Genomic DNA, 16,511 nt, shown 5'->3' on the forward strand with positions numbered 1-16,511 from the left:
GGTTTCCAATTTCTCCACATCCTTACCAATCCTTCTGTCTTTTGGGTGATAGCCATCCTAACAGGTACAAAGTGATATCTCCTTGTGTTGGGTCAGTTTTATGAAGTTCTTTTTCTTCTAGCCCATTTCACAGCTTTCCAAAGAACAAAAAAGCAATATTCACCTGAAACATTAGTTCTTAATACATTTTGGGTCACAAGACCACTTGGAGAACTTGATGAAAGACTTGGGACCCTGTAACCAGTAAAATGCACATATACAATAAATAACACAAACTGTTTCTTGGAATGATGGACCCCAGATACCTATTTATAAACCCTAGTTTAAGATCACTTGCTCTATATTAAGCTATTCTCTGGATTTTTTGACAGCTAATGATTTAATTCATGGAAAGGCAAGCTTTTTCTCTAAAGAGCAAGAGATTACATATTATTGACTTTGGAGGGGCAGCCTCTATTGAAACTACTGCATTTTACTGAAAAAAAAAAAAAAAACAACACCATACAAAATACATAAACAAAAGAGTATGGCAGTGTTCCAATAAAACTTTATTTGTAATAACAGGCAAAAGGCTGGCTTTGGTCTTTGGCTGCAATCTGGCAATGCATGAAATAATTCTTTCAAAAAAATTGAGTGAATTATAATAGTTATGAACTAGGAAACTCTTGAACACACACACACACACACACACACACACACTATGAAAGCCATACAAATCCACTGTAAAACAGCAGCAGCTGCTATATCTCCTTTCCTCTGGAATGCCTAGGGTGGGGTAAGAAACCATTGAGATGATCCTCCTCTCCCATCATATTTGATAATAATTTTTTAATTTGCTTCTGATGGCAGCTGGTGTCTTCTTTCAGTTGTTTTGGAACATCATCAGAGCCATCCATTAATGCTTCTCACCAGTGACATAAATTTATAGTACATTTTAATTTGTGACTGGGGAGATAGGAAAACAGGATTTTGTATCCATTTCTCTTTACCTACATTCCACATGTCTTCTTAAGGACAACGTGCCTCTTTAAGGAACCTATTCAAGATTCCATTCTATTGTCTGTTTTTTTTAAATTTTTTTTTTTTAACGTTTATTTATTTTTGAGACAGAGAGAGACAGAGCATGAATGGGGGAGAGTCAGAAAGAGGTAGACACAGAATCGGAAGCAGGCTCCAGGCTCCGAGCTGTCAGCACAGAGCCCGACGCGGGGCTCGAACCCACGGACCGCGAGATCATGACCTGAGCCGAAGTCGGCCGCTTAACCAACTGAGCCACCCAGGCGCCCCATCTATTATCTGTTTTTTATTACTGTGTTTCTAAAATTTGTTCTTGGAAAGCACACTTGATGTTATTCACAGTAAAGACCTCCAAAAACTATAGCAATGTGAGTATAAATTCTATACAGTAAACATACATTTAAAAATCATTGAAAGAAAAAACTTGCAAGCACCTTGCTGATAGCTGCCAGCAAGTCTTCATGAAGAATAAATACTGTCAGACTAACCTGATCTATTAGGATAAAATTCCCAGGTAGATCAAGAAAAAGAGATAGTTCTAATTTATCTTGGCTCTAGGAAGTTTAGCTGATTCAGTTGCATGAAGCAATAAATTTAAAAAACGTGGTCCAGACAGCATAACTGTTAGGTGAGAAAACAAATTGCTAGAGGGTCAAAAAGTAATACAAGGTGTTTTTCAAAGTCAGTTAGAAGCCTAGATTTTTCTTTTTAAGTTTTCATCACCAGCCTAGCTAATGAAATAAAGAGGCTAACTCAGTATCTTCAAACAACACACCTTGAAAAAGCAATTCAAGAAGAGATGGAAAATATGAATATACCAATAATCATCAAAGAAATGTAATGAGCATGTCCTCCCATTATTTTGTCCCCAAATATACTATGTGGTTTTATAAGCCAATGAGCCAAGCATTCAAAAAAGGCAATCCCTATTTTATAAAAACAGTCCTAGAGAATATAAAAAAATATTTTTCATGTATCAGTTAATGGTGTTAGAGTAGCCTTGACCTTCCTACCCAAACCAGATCAGGATAACATCAGAACACGATAATCATTTGACAATAGCACTTATGAACAAAGATGACCAAATTAAAAATAAAACATTAGAGGGGTGTCTAGATGGCTCAGTTGGTTGAGCATCCAACTCTTGATTTCAGTTCAGGTCATGATCCCAGGGTTGTGGGATTGAGCCCTGCGTCAGGCTCCATACTGAGTGTGGAGCCTGCTTAGGATTCTCTCTCTCTCTCTTCCCTCTGCCCCTCTCCCCCGCTTGTGTTCTCTCTTCCCTCTCTCTCTAAAATAAAAAATAAGCAAAAAATAGATAAAATATTAGTAACTGCAAAAACACTTACCTTGAGCTAAAATTTGAATTTTTTCCCAGGAATACAAGGACATTTTAACATTAAAAAATATATTACTGGAATTAGTCTCATTAATATATTAAAAAGAGAAAAACCAGATGGCTACCTCGGTAGATATAGAAAAAATAATTGCTAAAATCAGCAATCTGTATATGATAAAGTTGGAATTGAAGGTAACTACCTTTGTTCATATGTAGCACCATGTTCAGAAATAAGAAGACTAGATATTGTTGAGATGTTAATTCTTCTCTAAGCGATCTCTAAATTCAATGCAGCTCCAATAAGTCTTTTTCATGGACCATGACAAGCAGATCTTAAATTTTAGATGAAAGAGCAAAAGGGCAGGAATAGCCAAGACTATTTTAAGGAAGAAGAACAAGGCAAGGCCTTCTTCTGCCAAAAACATCAAGACTTAGGAAGCTTTAGATAATTAAGAGAGTAATTGGCATTAATTATCCTATTCAGATTACTTCTTTCTGTAATGCATCCAAGATTTACAGCCAAGGAGGAGGTGGACATTGGGCGAGGTTTGGAAGGGAGCCTTAGAAATATTGAAAGATTTAGGAAATAAGACTCAAAAGTTAAAATTAGGACTCTTCAGTCTGATGCTAATTCTGACAATGCCATACAAACAATAATAAAGAAAACACGGGTTCAAAGTCACACTTTTGAAGTATATTCAAATTTAAAACAAGGACAGTGTAGTTCACAGCTGTTGTTTTTCACTGACATAAACACCTGAGATGCACTTTAAGTGCAGCATGAAGAATTTGGCTAAAATGAATTTCCTTGAGGTGAGATATGGAAAATACACTAAAGATTTATTGAGAGAGAAGGTAAGATCTCTTGCTCTGGATGTTTTTACAAATCAGACCGACTCCAGTACGAATCAGATCTGTTAGAAACTTTGGGAGTTTAATTTACTAAAGTTGCCGGAATTCATAATTTGGCCACATAAACTATTTCTAGTTGTCTAATTCTGGAAATAAGGTGCAGATGCTCTCCTATGGTGAGACCGAGGGGAAACCCAGCTATCTTCATTTACATGCATTGTTTCCTCTCTCCCCACCAGCTCCTTTCACGTCCCCAAACACACAGATGCTTTCCTGAAGTGACTGCTCTTCATTCAGCAGTGCACATGCCGTCAAGTAGTCCGCTAGAAGTCTACCCAGAGTATCACTGCCATCTCTCCGCACTGCGGGAGTTCTAAACTCAAAATGCGATGAGGAAAGAGCAGTTGCCATTTAGCCAGAAATGTACGATGTATTTTTAGTCTCATTAAATTCAAAGAAAACTGTGGGTGATTTATGAAGAATCTAAGAAATGATTAAATCCAAGAAATACAAGATGACCGTTTAAAATTTGTAGTGAAGTAAATTTGATCATGCATAAAATTCACCTTTATTCCTATTGTAGTCAGCTCCTAGTTGATTAAGTATAGACACCACGGTTTTAACTATGGCAAAATTTTACCCCTACGCTGGATTTCCTTTCCTATCCAAGAAGTTCTAGCTTACTTTTTCCTAATTCTTGAGAGCTTCTTATGGAATATGGTTGTCGTTCTCAACAAAATATGTGCTGCATTCCAAAATTATACCAGACTATCCATTATTCTCAGATAATTGAGTGAGCTATTGTATACCCAGGAGTAAGCACCGTACAGCAAAAAGAGTCTGTGGGACTCCAAGGCTTTGCATATGCTCCGTTTTAGACTGAAATGCAGACAGATGGTGAGAAATGATCTGTGACTGAGCCCTGTTGTCAGATGTGTGAAGAGCAAGCTTCCCTTTTCTCATTGAAGCAGCTCTAGTGACAGAGATGGCATCTCCCTCCAGATTGCACATTCCACCGTTTTCTTTCTGTATGGTCATTCAGTATCACTCACTTCACAGATATTTATGAAGCGCCTCATTTGAGCCATGCTCTAATGCTGGGGCAGGTGCATCATGGAAAATATCAAACTAACATTTGTTGAGCACTTCATCTCCTTACTTTAGCTTAAGCACATTCCCTTTTGCCTTTTGCTCCGTGGACAGGGAAATAACTTCTTCATAAAAACTATTCAGATGGCATAGGCAGTAACTGTCACTTCTTACTCATCATTAGCATTGGATTTGCTAAATGTATCTTAGGATATCACACAAAATAAAGACAACACAAACCAAAAAACAATACAAAAGTCCCACATGCCTGATGCCTGGATATATGTCTGCAGAGAGGAAGGGAAGCCTCATATATATTTTTAGCCCACGTGGAAAGTGTTAAAATATAATACTCATTCTATAAGTATTTACTGAATTTTTACTGTGTGCCTGACTTTGGAGTAAATGCTGAAGGTGTATAATGACGGATAGAACAGACTGCTTGGAGCTTAGATTCTACTGAGGAACATGTAACAGATACACACAGATGTATTATGGGGAGCCAGAGGAAGTAGGAGAGGCCACTTCAGATTAGTTGGGCAGAAAGCCTTCTTCTAGGAAGTGACAGACGCTGACACAGTATCTGACTCATATCACAGAAATTTTCAGGGCCCTTCAGATCAGTCATCCAGTAATATTCTCTGCTGTGTGTTGCTAGATTTTGTTTTTACTTGCTTGATTATAAACTGTTGTTACTTGGGTCACGTAAACTAGACGTAAAAGTGAACGAACACAAATGAATAAAACCTACCTTCTTTAGAGCGCCATGAAAAAGTAAATAATGATTCTTTTATTGTAAATATTGAAAAAAGATTCTAATGTGTGGCTAATTCTTTAGTGCAGAACACTGAATTCTATTACATTTCCCCTTCCATTAGATCAGTGATACTTACTGTTATTTGTGGTCATGTATCCTTTTGAAAATCTAATTAAAACTATGGTCCCCCTCTTTAGGAAAATGTGTGTCTATTTTGAACTACAGGGTATAATTTCAGAAGAAGTTCACAACTTTCTCTGTGTCTCAGGTCATAAACCTTTTATATGGCCATCCAAAATGAAATTTACCTTATTATGTCAAAATGTATTATACAGCTATAATAATTTAGTGAGCATGATTCTGGTACAAGAATTCAATAGACAATAATAAAAGTGAAAAATATCCCAAGTATACTTAGTATGCAAAACGCTTCTCAAATCAATGGTAAAAGTTGGATTTGTATAATGATATGTGAAAGTAACTAATATGAAAATATCAGATTTTGACCTCAAACCACCCATCAGAAGAAATACTTGCTGGGTTTCAGATTTAAGTGTAAAAACTAAAACTATTAAAGAATTAGAATACCAAAAATACAGCTGGCTATTTTTAAATCACTGGGTGGGAAAAATCTTTCTAACCAGAAATCACAAGGAAAAGAGTGACATATGTGACCAAATGTGTATTTAAAATTTTTGTTTATTTTATTTTATTTTATTTTTATTTTTATTTATTTTTGAAGGAGAGGTAGAGGAAGAGAGAATGAGCAGGGGAGGGGCAGAGGAAGAAGGAGACACAGAATGTGAAGCAGGCTCCAGGCTCTGAGGTGTCAGCACAGAGGGGCTTGAATCTAGAAACATCATGACCTGAGCTGAAAGTCAGACACTCAACTGACTGAGACACCCAGGTGTTCCTGTATTTTGAAATCTTAGTAGCAAAACAAAAACAATACCTTTCTCCATAAAGGCCAATTTAAAAAAATGGAATGCAATTAACAAAAAGTCTTTAATCTATTAATAAACCTTTACTAATTTTTATATGAAAGATTAAAGTACCAGATGAAAAATGAGTAAGAAATATAGATGCAAGGGTGCATGGGGGGCTCAGTTGGTTAAGCACCTGACTTCAGCTTAGGTCATGATTTCACAGTTCTGGAGTTCGGGCCCCACTTTGGGTGAGTTTGTGCCCACATTGGGTGAGCACGAGCCCTGCTTTGGGTGAAATCACAAGCCCTGCTTTGAGTGAGCCTCGCTTCTCTCTCTCTTTCTCTCTCTGCCTCTTGTGGGGTTCTCTCTTTCTCTCTCTCTCTCTCTCTAAGCCCCTGGCTTGCTTGCACTCTCTCTCTCTGTCTCTCAAAAAACAAAAAACAAAAAACAACATACACACACAAAAGAAATATGGATGCAATACTTGGCCTCAAAGCAAGAGATCAATAGATGTGTTGATTAATTTAATGAATTGATGAATAGCCAATTCACAAAATATAAATTGTCAATAACCATGTGAAAAGTATGCAATCACATGAAGGATTTCAAGGATGAATATCAAAACAAAATAGCATTTTTGCCCATCTAATTGGCTGAGATTAAAGCAAAAATCTGATAATGCCTGGTTAAGGGTGTAGGAATACGAATCATCATACATTCGTAGGAATAAATCTCATACCTACCTAAAGGAATAGTTGGCATTACAGATCAAGCACTTTGATATATGATGCAGAATTTGCAAATCTGAAACTCCAGTTAATAAAAGTTTCTCCAATCTTGTATAATAATAGAAAATAACTCCTTTCAGTGTTTTTCTGGAAATTTCTTTTCCAAAAGTAAGTGTGAAAGGTCCACAGAACAAGGCGTGTAGTACATGTCTTTTTTCTTTGATGGGTTCAATAAAATGCCCTACTCCAAGTCAATTGCATTCAGAATCTCTATTTCCAAACTGGAAGATGCAATGGCCTTTTCTTTCTGTTCCTCTTTTCCTTTTCCTCCTCTTCTCTTCCTCCTTCAACTACACTGTTGGTGGTACATTACATTATTGTTTGCAATTATCTGTAACCAACCTCAACCAAGGTTGTACATCTCCACTCTGTAAAATGCTGGAGGGGCTGTGTAGTTTGCTTTAGTCAACAAAATGAGGGAAGTGAAGTATATCACATCTGAGCAGAATCTGAGCAGTAGCTAGCTGGTAGTTTGCCACGTCTGTTTTCTTTTTCCATGAGACCAGCTACTTTCCTAAAAGTCTTCTTGGTCAGGTGTAAAGATAACGTGGTGCAGAGTCATAGCTGACTTGGATGGATATATAGTACAAGTGAAAAATACATCTTTCTTACGTAGAAATTCAAAAGGCAGAGGGATATTGTTACTATAGCATATCTCAGCCAATCCCAATAGGATTGCTAAAGAGCCTGAAATAGATTCTAAGCTCTGCCAATTACTAGCTGGGTTCATATCTGGGTCTGCTGTTCCCATGAAACATTAGCCTTAGTTTCTATAAAATGAGATCATTAATGGTATCTAGCTCTTAGTGTCATTATGAGGATTCCAAATGAGTTATTATTAACACAGGACTTCGAAAATTGCCTAGCAAATATTAAATACTGAATTAGTGTTTGTTACATCTCTCTGTGTGTCTGTGTGTGTATAGAGCAAAGTCTACGAAGATATAAAGCAAAGTAGTAACAGTGATGTAAAAATTTTTCCTTTTGTTTAGCCGTGTCTTCTAAAGACATGTATTTCTGGTGTATAAAAAATATCTATTCAAAAATGCCTAACTACTGGGGCACCTGGGTGGCTCAATCACTTCAGCTCATGTCAAGATCTCATGGTTCATGAGTGTGAGCCTGTGATGTTGGGCTTTGTGCTGACAGTGTGGAGCCTGCTTTGGATTTTGTCTCCCTATCTCTCTCTCTGCTCATCGCCCACTTGCTCTCTCTCTCTCTCTCTTTCTCAAAAATAAACATGAAAAAAATGCCTAACTACTTTGTATTGGGAATCTGTTTTTAAAATTTTTTTTAATGTTTATATATTTTTGAGAGACAGAGAGACAGAGTACGAGTGGGGAAGGGGCAGAGAGCGAGGGAGACACAGAATCTTAAGCAGGTTCCCGGCTCTGAGCTGTCAGCACAGAGCCCGACGCAGGGCTTGAACTCATGAACTGTGAGATCATGATCTGAGCCAAAGTGGGACGTTTAACTGACTGAGCCACCCAGGCACCCCAAGAATCTGTTTTTTAAAAATTATAACTTAAAAAAAAAGTATTGCTTCCTTTTTAATGATTTAATTATATTGCTTCCACAGGAACATATCTCTAACTTTATTATGAAAGCCAATAGAAAAACATGTATATGTGGAAATTCTATTAATGGCAATTTTCTTGAACCATGGAGAGGATAACACCTGCAGTGAAAATCTTGAGAATGAGATGAAATGTTTAATTATTGCTATTCACATGCTATTTTGCATGTGTGCTCTGAAAACATTTTGGTTTCTAGTATGTCTGAAATGTCTCCCTAAATAAGATAAAATTGTTTAGTCATTAATAATTATACATCTCTATCTCTGAGCCAGGCTTGAAAGTCAATGAAAGATGATCTCTGGCTTCTAATATTACAACTGTGGGGGAGAGAGATCAGTGAGGAGCAGCTTTGCTTTTGATCGACAAGTGTAGGGGTGAAACCAGGTCACTTGCTGGGATTGTTGTCATTGCAACAACCTTCCTGCTGCCAGCATCCAACCTCTTTTATTTGCCCTGGCTGAGAAGGAGCCTTGGAAAGGATTTACACAGAAAACTCATGCCCTAAGGGCAATCATTAATACCCATATCTATGACTAGCCACAGCCATCACAGTTGGAGAATTCCACGCCTGAGAACAAGGGTGGGAAAACAGTGGAGTCACTTCCTTTTTTATTCTCCATACTTAACATACGGTCTTTGGGAGGGGGGTGCTTTGAGTCAATTGGGGTGGGTGAAGAAGACTCCTCCAGATGGCACACATTCTGTAACAGGTACCTAACTCCAGGGAAGTTAGGAAAGGCTTCCCTTGGGAGGTCAGGTCTAAGAGCAGAAAGGTGAATGAGCCTAAGTTAATGGGAGGGATAAGAGGAGGCTATTCTGAGTAGTGGCACAACACGTAAAAAACTTAGGTAACAGCATCAAAACTATCAAATAATAATAAATAAAACATCTATATTGAAAATTATAAAATATTAGTGGACATAAGTAAAGAATATCTAAATATATGGCAAGATATATTAGGTTTATAGATCGTAAGACTCAGTATTGTTAATATGTTCATTTCCCCTAAACTGATCTAAAGATCCAGACAATACCAAAATTCTCAGCAGGCTATTTTTGTTTTAAGGAAATTGATAAGCCAATTAAAAAAAATTATATGGAAACACAATGGATCTAGAACAACAAAACAATATGGACAATGAAAAATAAAATGGGTGGGGCGCCTGGCTGACTCAGTCAGTAGAGGGTGCAACTCTTGATCTCTGGGTTGTAAGTTTGAGCCCCACACTGGGTATTGAGATAACTTAAAATTAAAATCTTTAAAAAAAGAAAAAGAAAACTGGTATTCAAGACTTACTATAAAGCTACAGTAATCAAAAAAATTAATGGAACAGACTAAAGACTTCATAGACTCATACGTATATATTAATTGATTTTCAACTGAGTTGCCAAGTCAATCCAATGGGAAAGGAAAAGGTTTTTAAATAAATGGTGCTAAAACAAATGTATATTCCTCAAAACCTACTTACCTCTATGTGAATATTGATTTGAGATGGGTCATAGACATAAATGTATAAAGCTAAAACCGTAACATTTCTATAAGAAAACACAGGAAAAATCTTCATTATGCCAGAGTAGGTAAAGATTTATTATAGAAGACACAGAAAATATTAACCAGTAAAAACACTTAAATTAGGATTCCTCAAAATTAAAACAATCATTATGAAAATGAGTAGATAAGCCACAGACTGGGAGAAACATTTTCAATACATATATCTGACAAAGAACTCTTAACCAGAATATATAAAGCACTCTTTATAAACCACCAATAAAAAATGACAAATGACCTAATTTTAAAAATGAGTAAAAGACTTAAACATTAACTTTACAAATGATGCTTAATGTCACTAAGTCATCTGAGAAATGAAAATTAAAACCACAATGAGATACTATTTTATGTCCACTAGAATGGTTAAAGTAAAAAAGACTGAAATATCAAATGTTATGAGGATGTGGGGAACTAGAATTTTTATACATTGCTGGTGGGAATATAAAATGGTACAACCACTTTGGAAAATTGTTTGGCAATTGGCACTCATTTATTTAATGACACAGCAATTCTACTACTAGGTATTTATCCAAGAGAAATGAAAACATATGTCCACAAAAAGACTTGTACAAAAATATTCATAGGCCTTATTTGTAATATTTTCAAAGTGAAAATAATCCAAATAAATACCAATAGGAGAATGAATAAATACATTCTGATAAATTTATATAATAGAGTATTACTTAAGAATAAGAAGAAACTATTGATATACATAACAATGTGGGTATTTCCCAAAAAATACCATGTTGGGCAAAAGCAGCCAGACACAAAAGACTACATACTAAATGATTTAATTTATATGAAAGACGAAAATAGACAGAAAAAATAGAGGGTGACAAAAATCAGAAAGAGGTTGTCTGTGGGGTAGGTGAAACTGAACAGAAAGGGATGTCAGAGAGCTTTCTGGGCTGGTGGAAATACTCTATATCTTATTTCTGGTGGCAGTTGCATGGCAGTTTGTTAAAACTTCTCAAACTAGACACTTAAAATCTGTTATTTTATTGTCTGTAAATTATAACTTCATTTAAAAAAGAAAGCCCAGGATACAAGAGCATGGTGTGTCTATAGGTAAAAATGACTAAAATACTCAGGGCTGATGATTAACTCTTTTCTTAAATTTTATCTCAGAAAACAAGAATTCATCCCTCCCTCCTCTGAATAAATTATTCCTACATTTTAGCCCACACTGAGGAAAGAGTTGTTTATTAGAGTTCTTTTTCCTTTTGGTATGTGTCATACAGGGGTTGAAAACATCAAAATCAATGAAATAAATCTCATCTCAGATGGAATAACCTAGGACATGTAAAAGTTAAATAATTAACAGCATGTGAGAAAGGACATGCCATCTGTCTTTCAAAACTTTGGCTAGTGGAATAGGAGAATGTGAGAAGGGAGAAATACTCAAATAAGCTTCCAAATTCTGCCCTCCTCCCACCTCCAATCTATATTCAATATGTCTTACCAAAATAACGTAACTAAAAGATATGATACCTGGAAAACACATCTTGTGACCATACATTATATTATGATATACAGAACTTAACTAATTCGTTAATTTTTCTTTTCCATGGTTATTCCATAGACAAGGCATCATGTTTCTTGCAACTCATCTTTGTACCCTTAGAAGAATGTCAGCCAGGTCTTGAAAATAATGGATCCTCAATAATTATTTATAAATTTGAAACAATCGATCAATGTGTTTACTGATTAGTTAGAATTTATGTCCAAGTTACATGTTTCCATAATGGGAGATTTGCTGCTATTATTTTATGTCTTCATATAAAATGTTTGAACCAGTGATGATCTCATTTGGTAATTTATGGGAAATATATTCAAGGAAGTGTATGAAATGAGATACAAATCCAACTCACCCTAGCTTAAAAAGTTAACCACACTGTAATTGCCTGATGAGATATTTTTTAAAATTATAGAAAAAGACCAGTTGTTAAAAATACAACCAGCCAACCAGCAAACCCCACTGAGTCTAGTTGTGGCCTCCATTTGAATATCTAAATGGTTACAAAGGCTGCAATGATTATAAAGGCTTCGATTCATTGTTTTGAATTGAACATCACATTGGCAAGATCAGAAAAGCTGTGAGCTGAGAAGGAAATTGTTATTCTAGGGATGGAACCTCCACTACCGAGTATTATTCTGTTGGCAGCTGGGACTTCAGGGGATTCTCACTATGAAAACCAGCGGTCCTTTAATCATACATTACAAGAGCATTTGTGATGCTTTGCAGGCAGCCTTTCTTCCATGATTTTCCTGCTGCTCTCCTTCCTGAGCACAATAAGTTCAAGATGGCTAATGCTGTTTTCTAGTTATGCCAAGAACCTCCTAAATGCCACTGGGCTTTCATCATGAAAACGGATGGCAAAACATCAAATGGGAATATCTCCTTCTAAATGGGGACTCCCACGATCATGTTATTTTTGGGAGAGCAGCTCTCCGGCTCCATGGATATTACTTGAACGGAGTAACCACGTTCTTCTGCAGCTCTTGCTCGATCCAGATCCACCAGGCACATGCACTGTTTTCCTGAAATACAGAAAAATGGTATCATGAGACACCCTACATCAAACAGTGCAATTTCAGTTTGTCTAAGGGACTCTACACAGTGATAAAATCCACAAGTACATGGGGAATGCTATTTGTTCCCAAGCCCCATTTGGTCTCTTTCAACTTCATTCTTGATCGGTATGGATGCAAGACAATCACATATGACATTTCACAGATTTGTGTCTGCTAATGGTTTAGAGAATGCTCACTTTTTAATATGTATTCATAAATAAATCTAAATATAGACTACAGATCTTATTTCCCACTTTGGTTAAAAGTACACTTAAAGACCTGGTCTCTGCATTCCCTATGAAAATATATTACCTGTAATATTAAGGAAAACTAACATCTATCTTTAATAATATTTGAAGTATTATGCTAACAATGAGACATCTGAAAGACATACTACATTTGAACCTGGAATTTTTAGGGCAAGGAAAATGAGAAATGGAAAATATTTGCGAAAATTCTTAGTGTGTTGGTTATTTCAGGTTGAGTGTAATATAATCAATTTTCAGAACTCCTGCATCCCTGTAAAATAGTAGTATTCAATTTTCTGTGTAATCTTTGGAAAACAAAAAAGAAAACCTGCCTGGCAGGCAAAGCAGCTAATTTGTGTTCCTTTGGCCAATGCTAACTTCTATGTTACAGGTAGGTCTGGAAATAAAAATGATTTGAAGTTGAATATATTCAAAGCTAAGGTTTACTTTTATTCTTTCAATTCCTCTAAATTCAATATATGAACTTCATCCTCCAAAAGGTTACTGACTATGCAGAACTTCATTCCATTTTCCCTCCTAATTATAATAATGACTGAACATTATTTTTAAATAATTTACTTGAATGTCTGCAGAAACTGCTAGACTTACACAGCTTCAGAAGTGAAGCCAGATAACTGAAACAGAGAAGTTCTATGGAAGACAGAAGAACCTTGTCTATGGAAGACAGAAAAACAGTGGAAGGTGAAATGTGTAGGTAAGAATTGGCAACAAGACACTCAGGTTTAAAATATTTATTTTGTACTTTTTCCTTAAAAGCCCCTATGCCAAAAAGGATGAGCTATGTTAGAAATGAAATGATATAAAGAGAGATGTCTTGAATTCCATTCAGGTGAAATCACCCTCTGTTCATCAACATCCGTGTGGCTGACGTTTCTCTTAAAATACTGTTTGTCCTTTAAGACATCTGTAAAGGTTCCCCCCACGCCCATCTACTCTTAAGTTTAAAATGAAACATTCTCTGTCAGAATAGATGCCCTGCATTCCTTCAGTACCCACCCTGGACTTACACTGCAGTTCATTTATGCTTGGCTTGGATCCCAGTCCAGTTAATTTTTCCTTTTTTATTACGTAGAAGAATCTCATGTTTTCACATGTTGAAGTATCTTTACAACTGAAACTCACTTGTTGGTAGTCTACCTTTTGGGGCCTGGGAAGCCTCCTAAAATGTTCATAGAACAAAAGTATGGCCCGTGCAAAGTACAGAGGCTGAAGTTTGATGGAGTCTATGACTTTGAACCTGACTTTCCCTCCCCTCATGCCAGTGATTATGCCAGATGCTACTCCTCCTGTTCAACTCCAGCAACTTCCCTTCCAGCACTCCCTGAACATTCAAATGTACACTCAATGAACTCAAAGTGTTGGGAATAGGGAGCGGAGGAGGAGAAAAAGAGTGGGAAACGGACAGAGGTTGCATGCAGGAAAGAGGAAGAGATTTTTCCATATGTTTATGCTCCAGAGTGTGAGAAAGAGAAAGAAATCACTTCTTCCTTCAGCCTCAGGTCTCAAATGCCTCTCTCACTGTGTGTATCTTGCTATGCTGACTTTGACTTTAGAGTTTAAAGATAACTACTTCTCATACAATACAGTCCCTGGATGTAAGCTAATTACCACATTTGGTGCTCAAAGAAATAGCCATCTGTTTTCCAATATACTATGATGGCCTTCAATGTGGGGCTTTATTTTTGACTCCACTCAATCATCTCAAGCCCTAATTTTGGAATCCAGCCTTCCAGTGATGTGACTCCACAACTGGGGGGCATTGCAAAAGTGGATAGGAGCTTCATGTCTGGAATCAAATAATTTGGGTTCATAGTGTGGCTCCATCATCTACTGGACAGGCTTTTGTCCTAGTTCCTTCATCTGTAAAGTCTAAATAAAAGTACATATCCCATAAGTATTTTCATTAGAATTTACTGAGATGATGGGTAAGGGCATTTAGCTCAATGCTTAAATGTGCACTGTTAGTCGCTGTTGTCCATCTAAATGCGATTTCTTTTTCTAAAGCGAAGTCTTGGATAAGACTTTAAATTCATTATTTAAACTTGAAATGTTATTGTAGGTCTTCCAATTCCAAGGTAATGCTTACTAGTACAGATGTCAAATAAACTGGTGTATGATTAATAATACACAAGTATACATTTACCAAGAAAGAAAACATTATCATCCTTGCTTACATATTTTTTAATGCATTAATTTTGGCATGCGTAGTTGATTTTCCCATCTTTATTATTTTCCTCTGTGGCTTTTGACAGATCCTTCAGTTTGTTCATAACAGTAAGAACATAATTCTACACAATGTACAAATATTGAAAATGAATTTAAAAGTATTAATGTTAACAAAAATGGGATAAAATACTCTTACAGTTACAAAGCTCTTTTCAATATGGATTGCCTTTTCTGGGAAAAACAAACTTTGGTTCCTTGTTGATAAATGGACCAGTTTCCCCCATATAGAGACAGTCCATTCATTCCTAGGCATATTGTATATAATCTACTTACCAGCTGCTCTGTGAAAACACATACCTATGAGCCTTCGCTGGGCTGGAAGCTGGACAGCTGTCTGATCCGCAAATCTGCACAGAATCATGTGTTCCTAAAAGATAAAGCAATAGGATGTGAGTCTATTTTATTTTTCTTCTTCAAAATTGTGAAAATTATAAAAACCACTCATTTTTAATTGAATAAAGTACTGCATACATGATACTTCTAAAAGAAACACATTTTCAGAAAATGGCAGTCAGTAACTTTTTCCCTTCAAGCAGACTGTTCCTCAGATGCAGTTCTTAGGAACAGGTGCAAGGAAAATCCTCAGGGCCATTTCACTAGTTGCTCTTAGCTCAAATATAGTTACAATTTGTGATTATCATGTGTTAAACTAAAAGACCTAAAATTCACTTGTATTTTTCCTGTAATAAAATTGAATCTCAGGAACGTGGGGCGAGGGTTAGGGTTAGGGTTGGGGTTCGGGTTAGTGGCTCCAAGAAGACAGTCTCAGTGGTTTTTCTTCCTACTAACATACTGTAGAAGATCATCACTGTCTGTGGTTTCTGTAGTTCTCTGGGATACCCAGCAAAGTGCTGGCTACTCCTACGCTTTTCTAGATTCTTCCTTTGTCCCTTTGGAGGAGAGGAGGCTGGCTCACTCTGTCTCCTCTCACTTCCAAAGGCTTCTGGGGCTGTATCGATTTCGGGTTTCAGGCCAACCATAACAATGACTTGAGAGAGTGGGAGAAAGAGTTGTTCTGCTTAATTTTAGGAAAGACTGCCTTAATGCAAAAAAGAACAAGGCTGTATAGCGACAGAGAGCTGATGAGTCTGTAAGGCACTATGAAATCTGCAAGCAGCCACAGGTGAGTGATCAGGCGGAGTGGCGATGACTTCAATGTCCCATGACAACTGTTCATTCAGAACAGCTGCAGTTTCCAAGGGTGTAAATGATCTCACCTGTCAACTTAGCAAACGGTTGAACTCCGATCCCTCTTTGTTCCCTTAGTCTTTTGTACATTCAATCGAGGCCTCCATTTTTTAATAAGGTAATTGAAGTGACTGTGTGATGTTAGGTCTTTTTGAGGGGTTACCTCTGTCTCAAATTTTATGCATTATTAAAAAAAAACACTGTAATGCTCACTATAAAATTTCATGGCCAATGGGTAGGACACTAATAAAATAGTTCAAGTGAATAACTTTTATTAAGCAGCCATGAACTGGCATCAACAACGGGGCACAAGAAGGATTTAGAATGATGTAATTTGAAGAAAAGGCAAGAAAAAGCATG

The 16,511-nt window shown here is 36.6% G+C and overlaps 1 protein-coding gene across 2 annotated transcripts in view; it reads right to left on the reverse strand.

Annotated features, from left to right (window-relative positions):
- Nucleotides 1–9,919: 9,919 nt before the first annotated feature.
- GSTCD (glutathione S-transferase C-terminal domain containing) overlaps nucleotides 9,920–16,511 on the reverse strand; it is a 133,900-nt gene continuing 127,308 nt past the window's right edge. The window contains exons 11-12 of one of the 2 annotated variants that reach the window (XM_047855449.1): nucleotides 15,261–15,330; nucleotides 9,920–12,435 (exon numbers count right to left, since the gene is read on the reverse strand). In XM_047855449.1, the coding sequence (XP_047711405.1) occupies nucleotides 12,299–12,435; nucleotides 15,261–15,330 (207 nt within the window). In that variant the 3' untranslated portion in view covers nucleotides 9,920–12,298. The remainder of the gene's footprint in view (nucleotides 12,436–15,260; nucleotides 15,331–16,511) is intronic. The other variant, XR_007151498.1, reaches the window with a different exon arrangement.

This window comes from Prionailurus viverrinus, chromosome B1, assembly GCF_022837055.1.
Source record: "Prionailurus viverrinus isolate Anna chromosome B1, UM_Priviv_1.0, whole genome shotgun sequence".
NCBI lineage: Eukaryota > Metazoa > Chordata > Mammalia > Carnivora > Felidae > Prionailurus > Prionailurus viverrinus.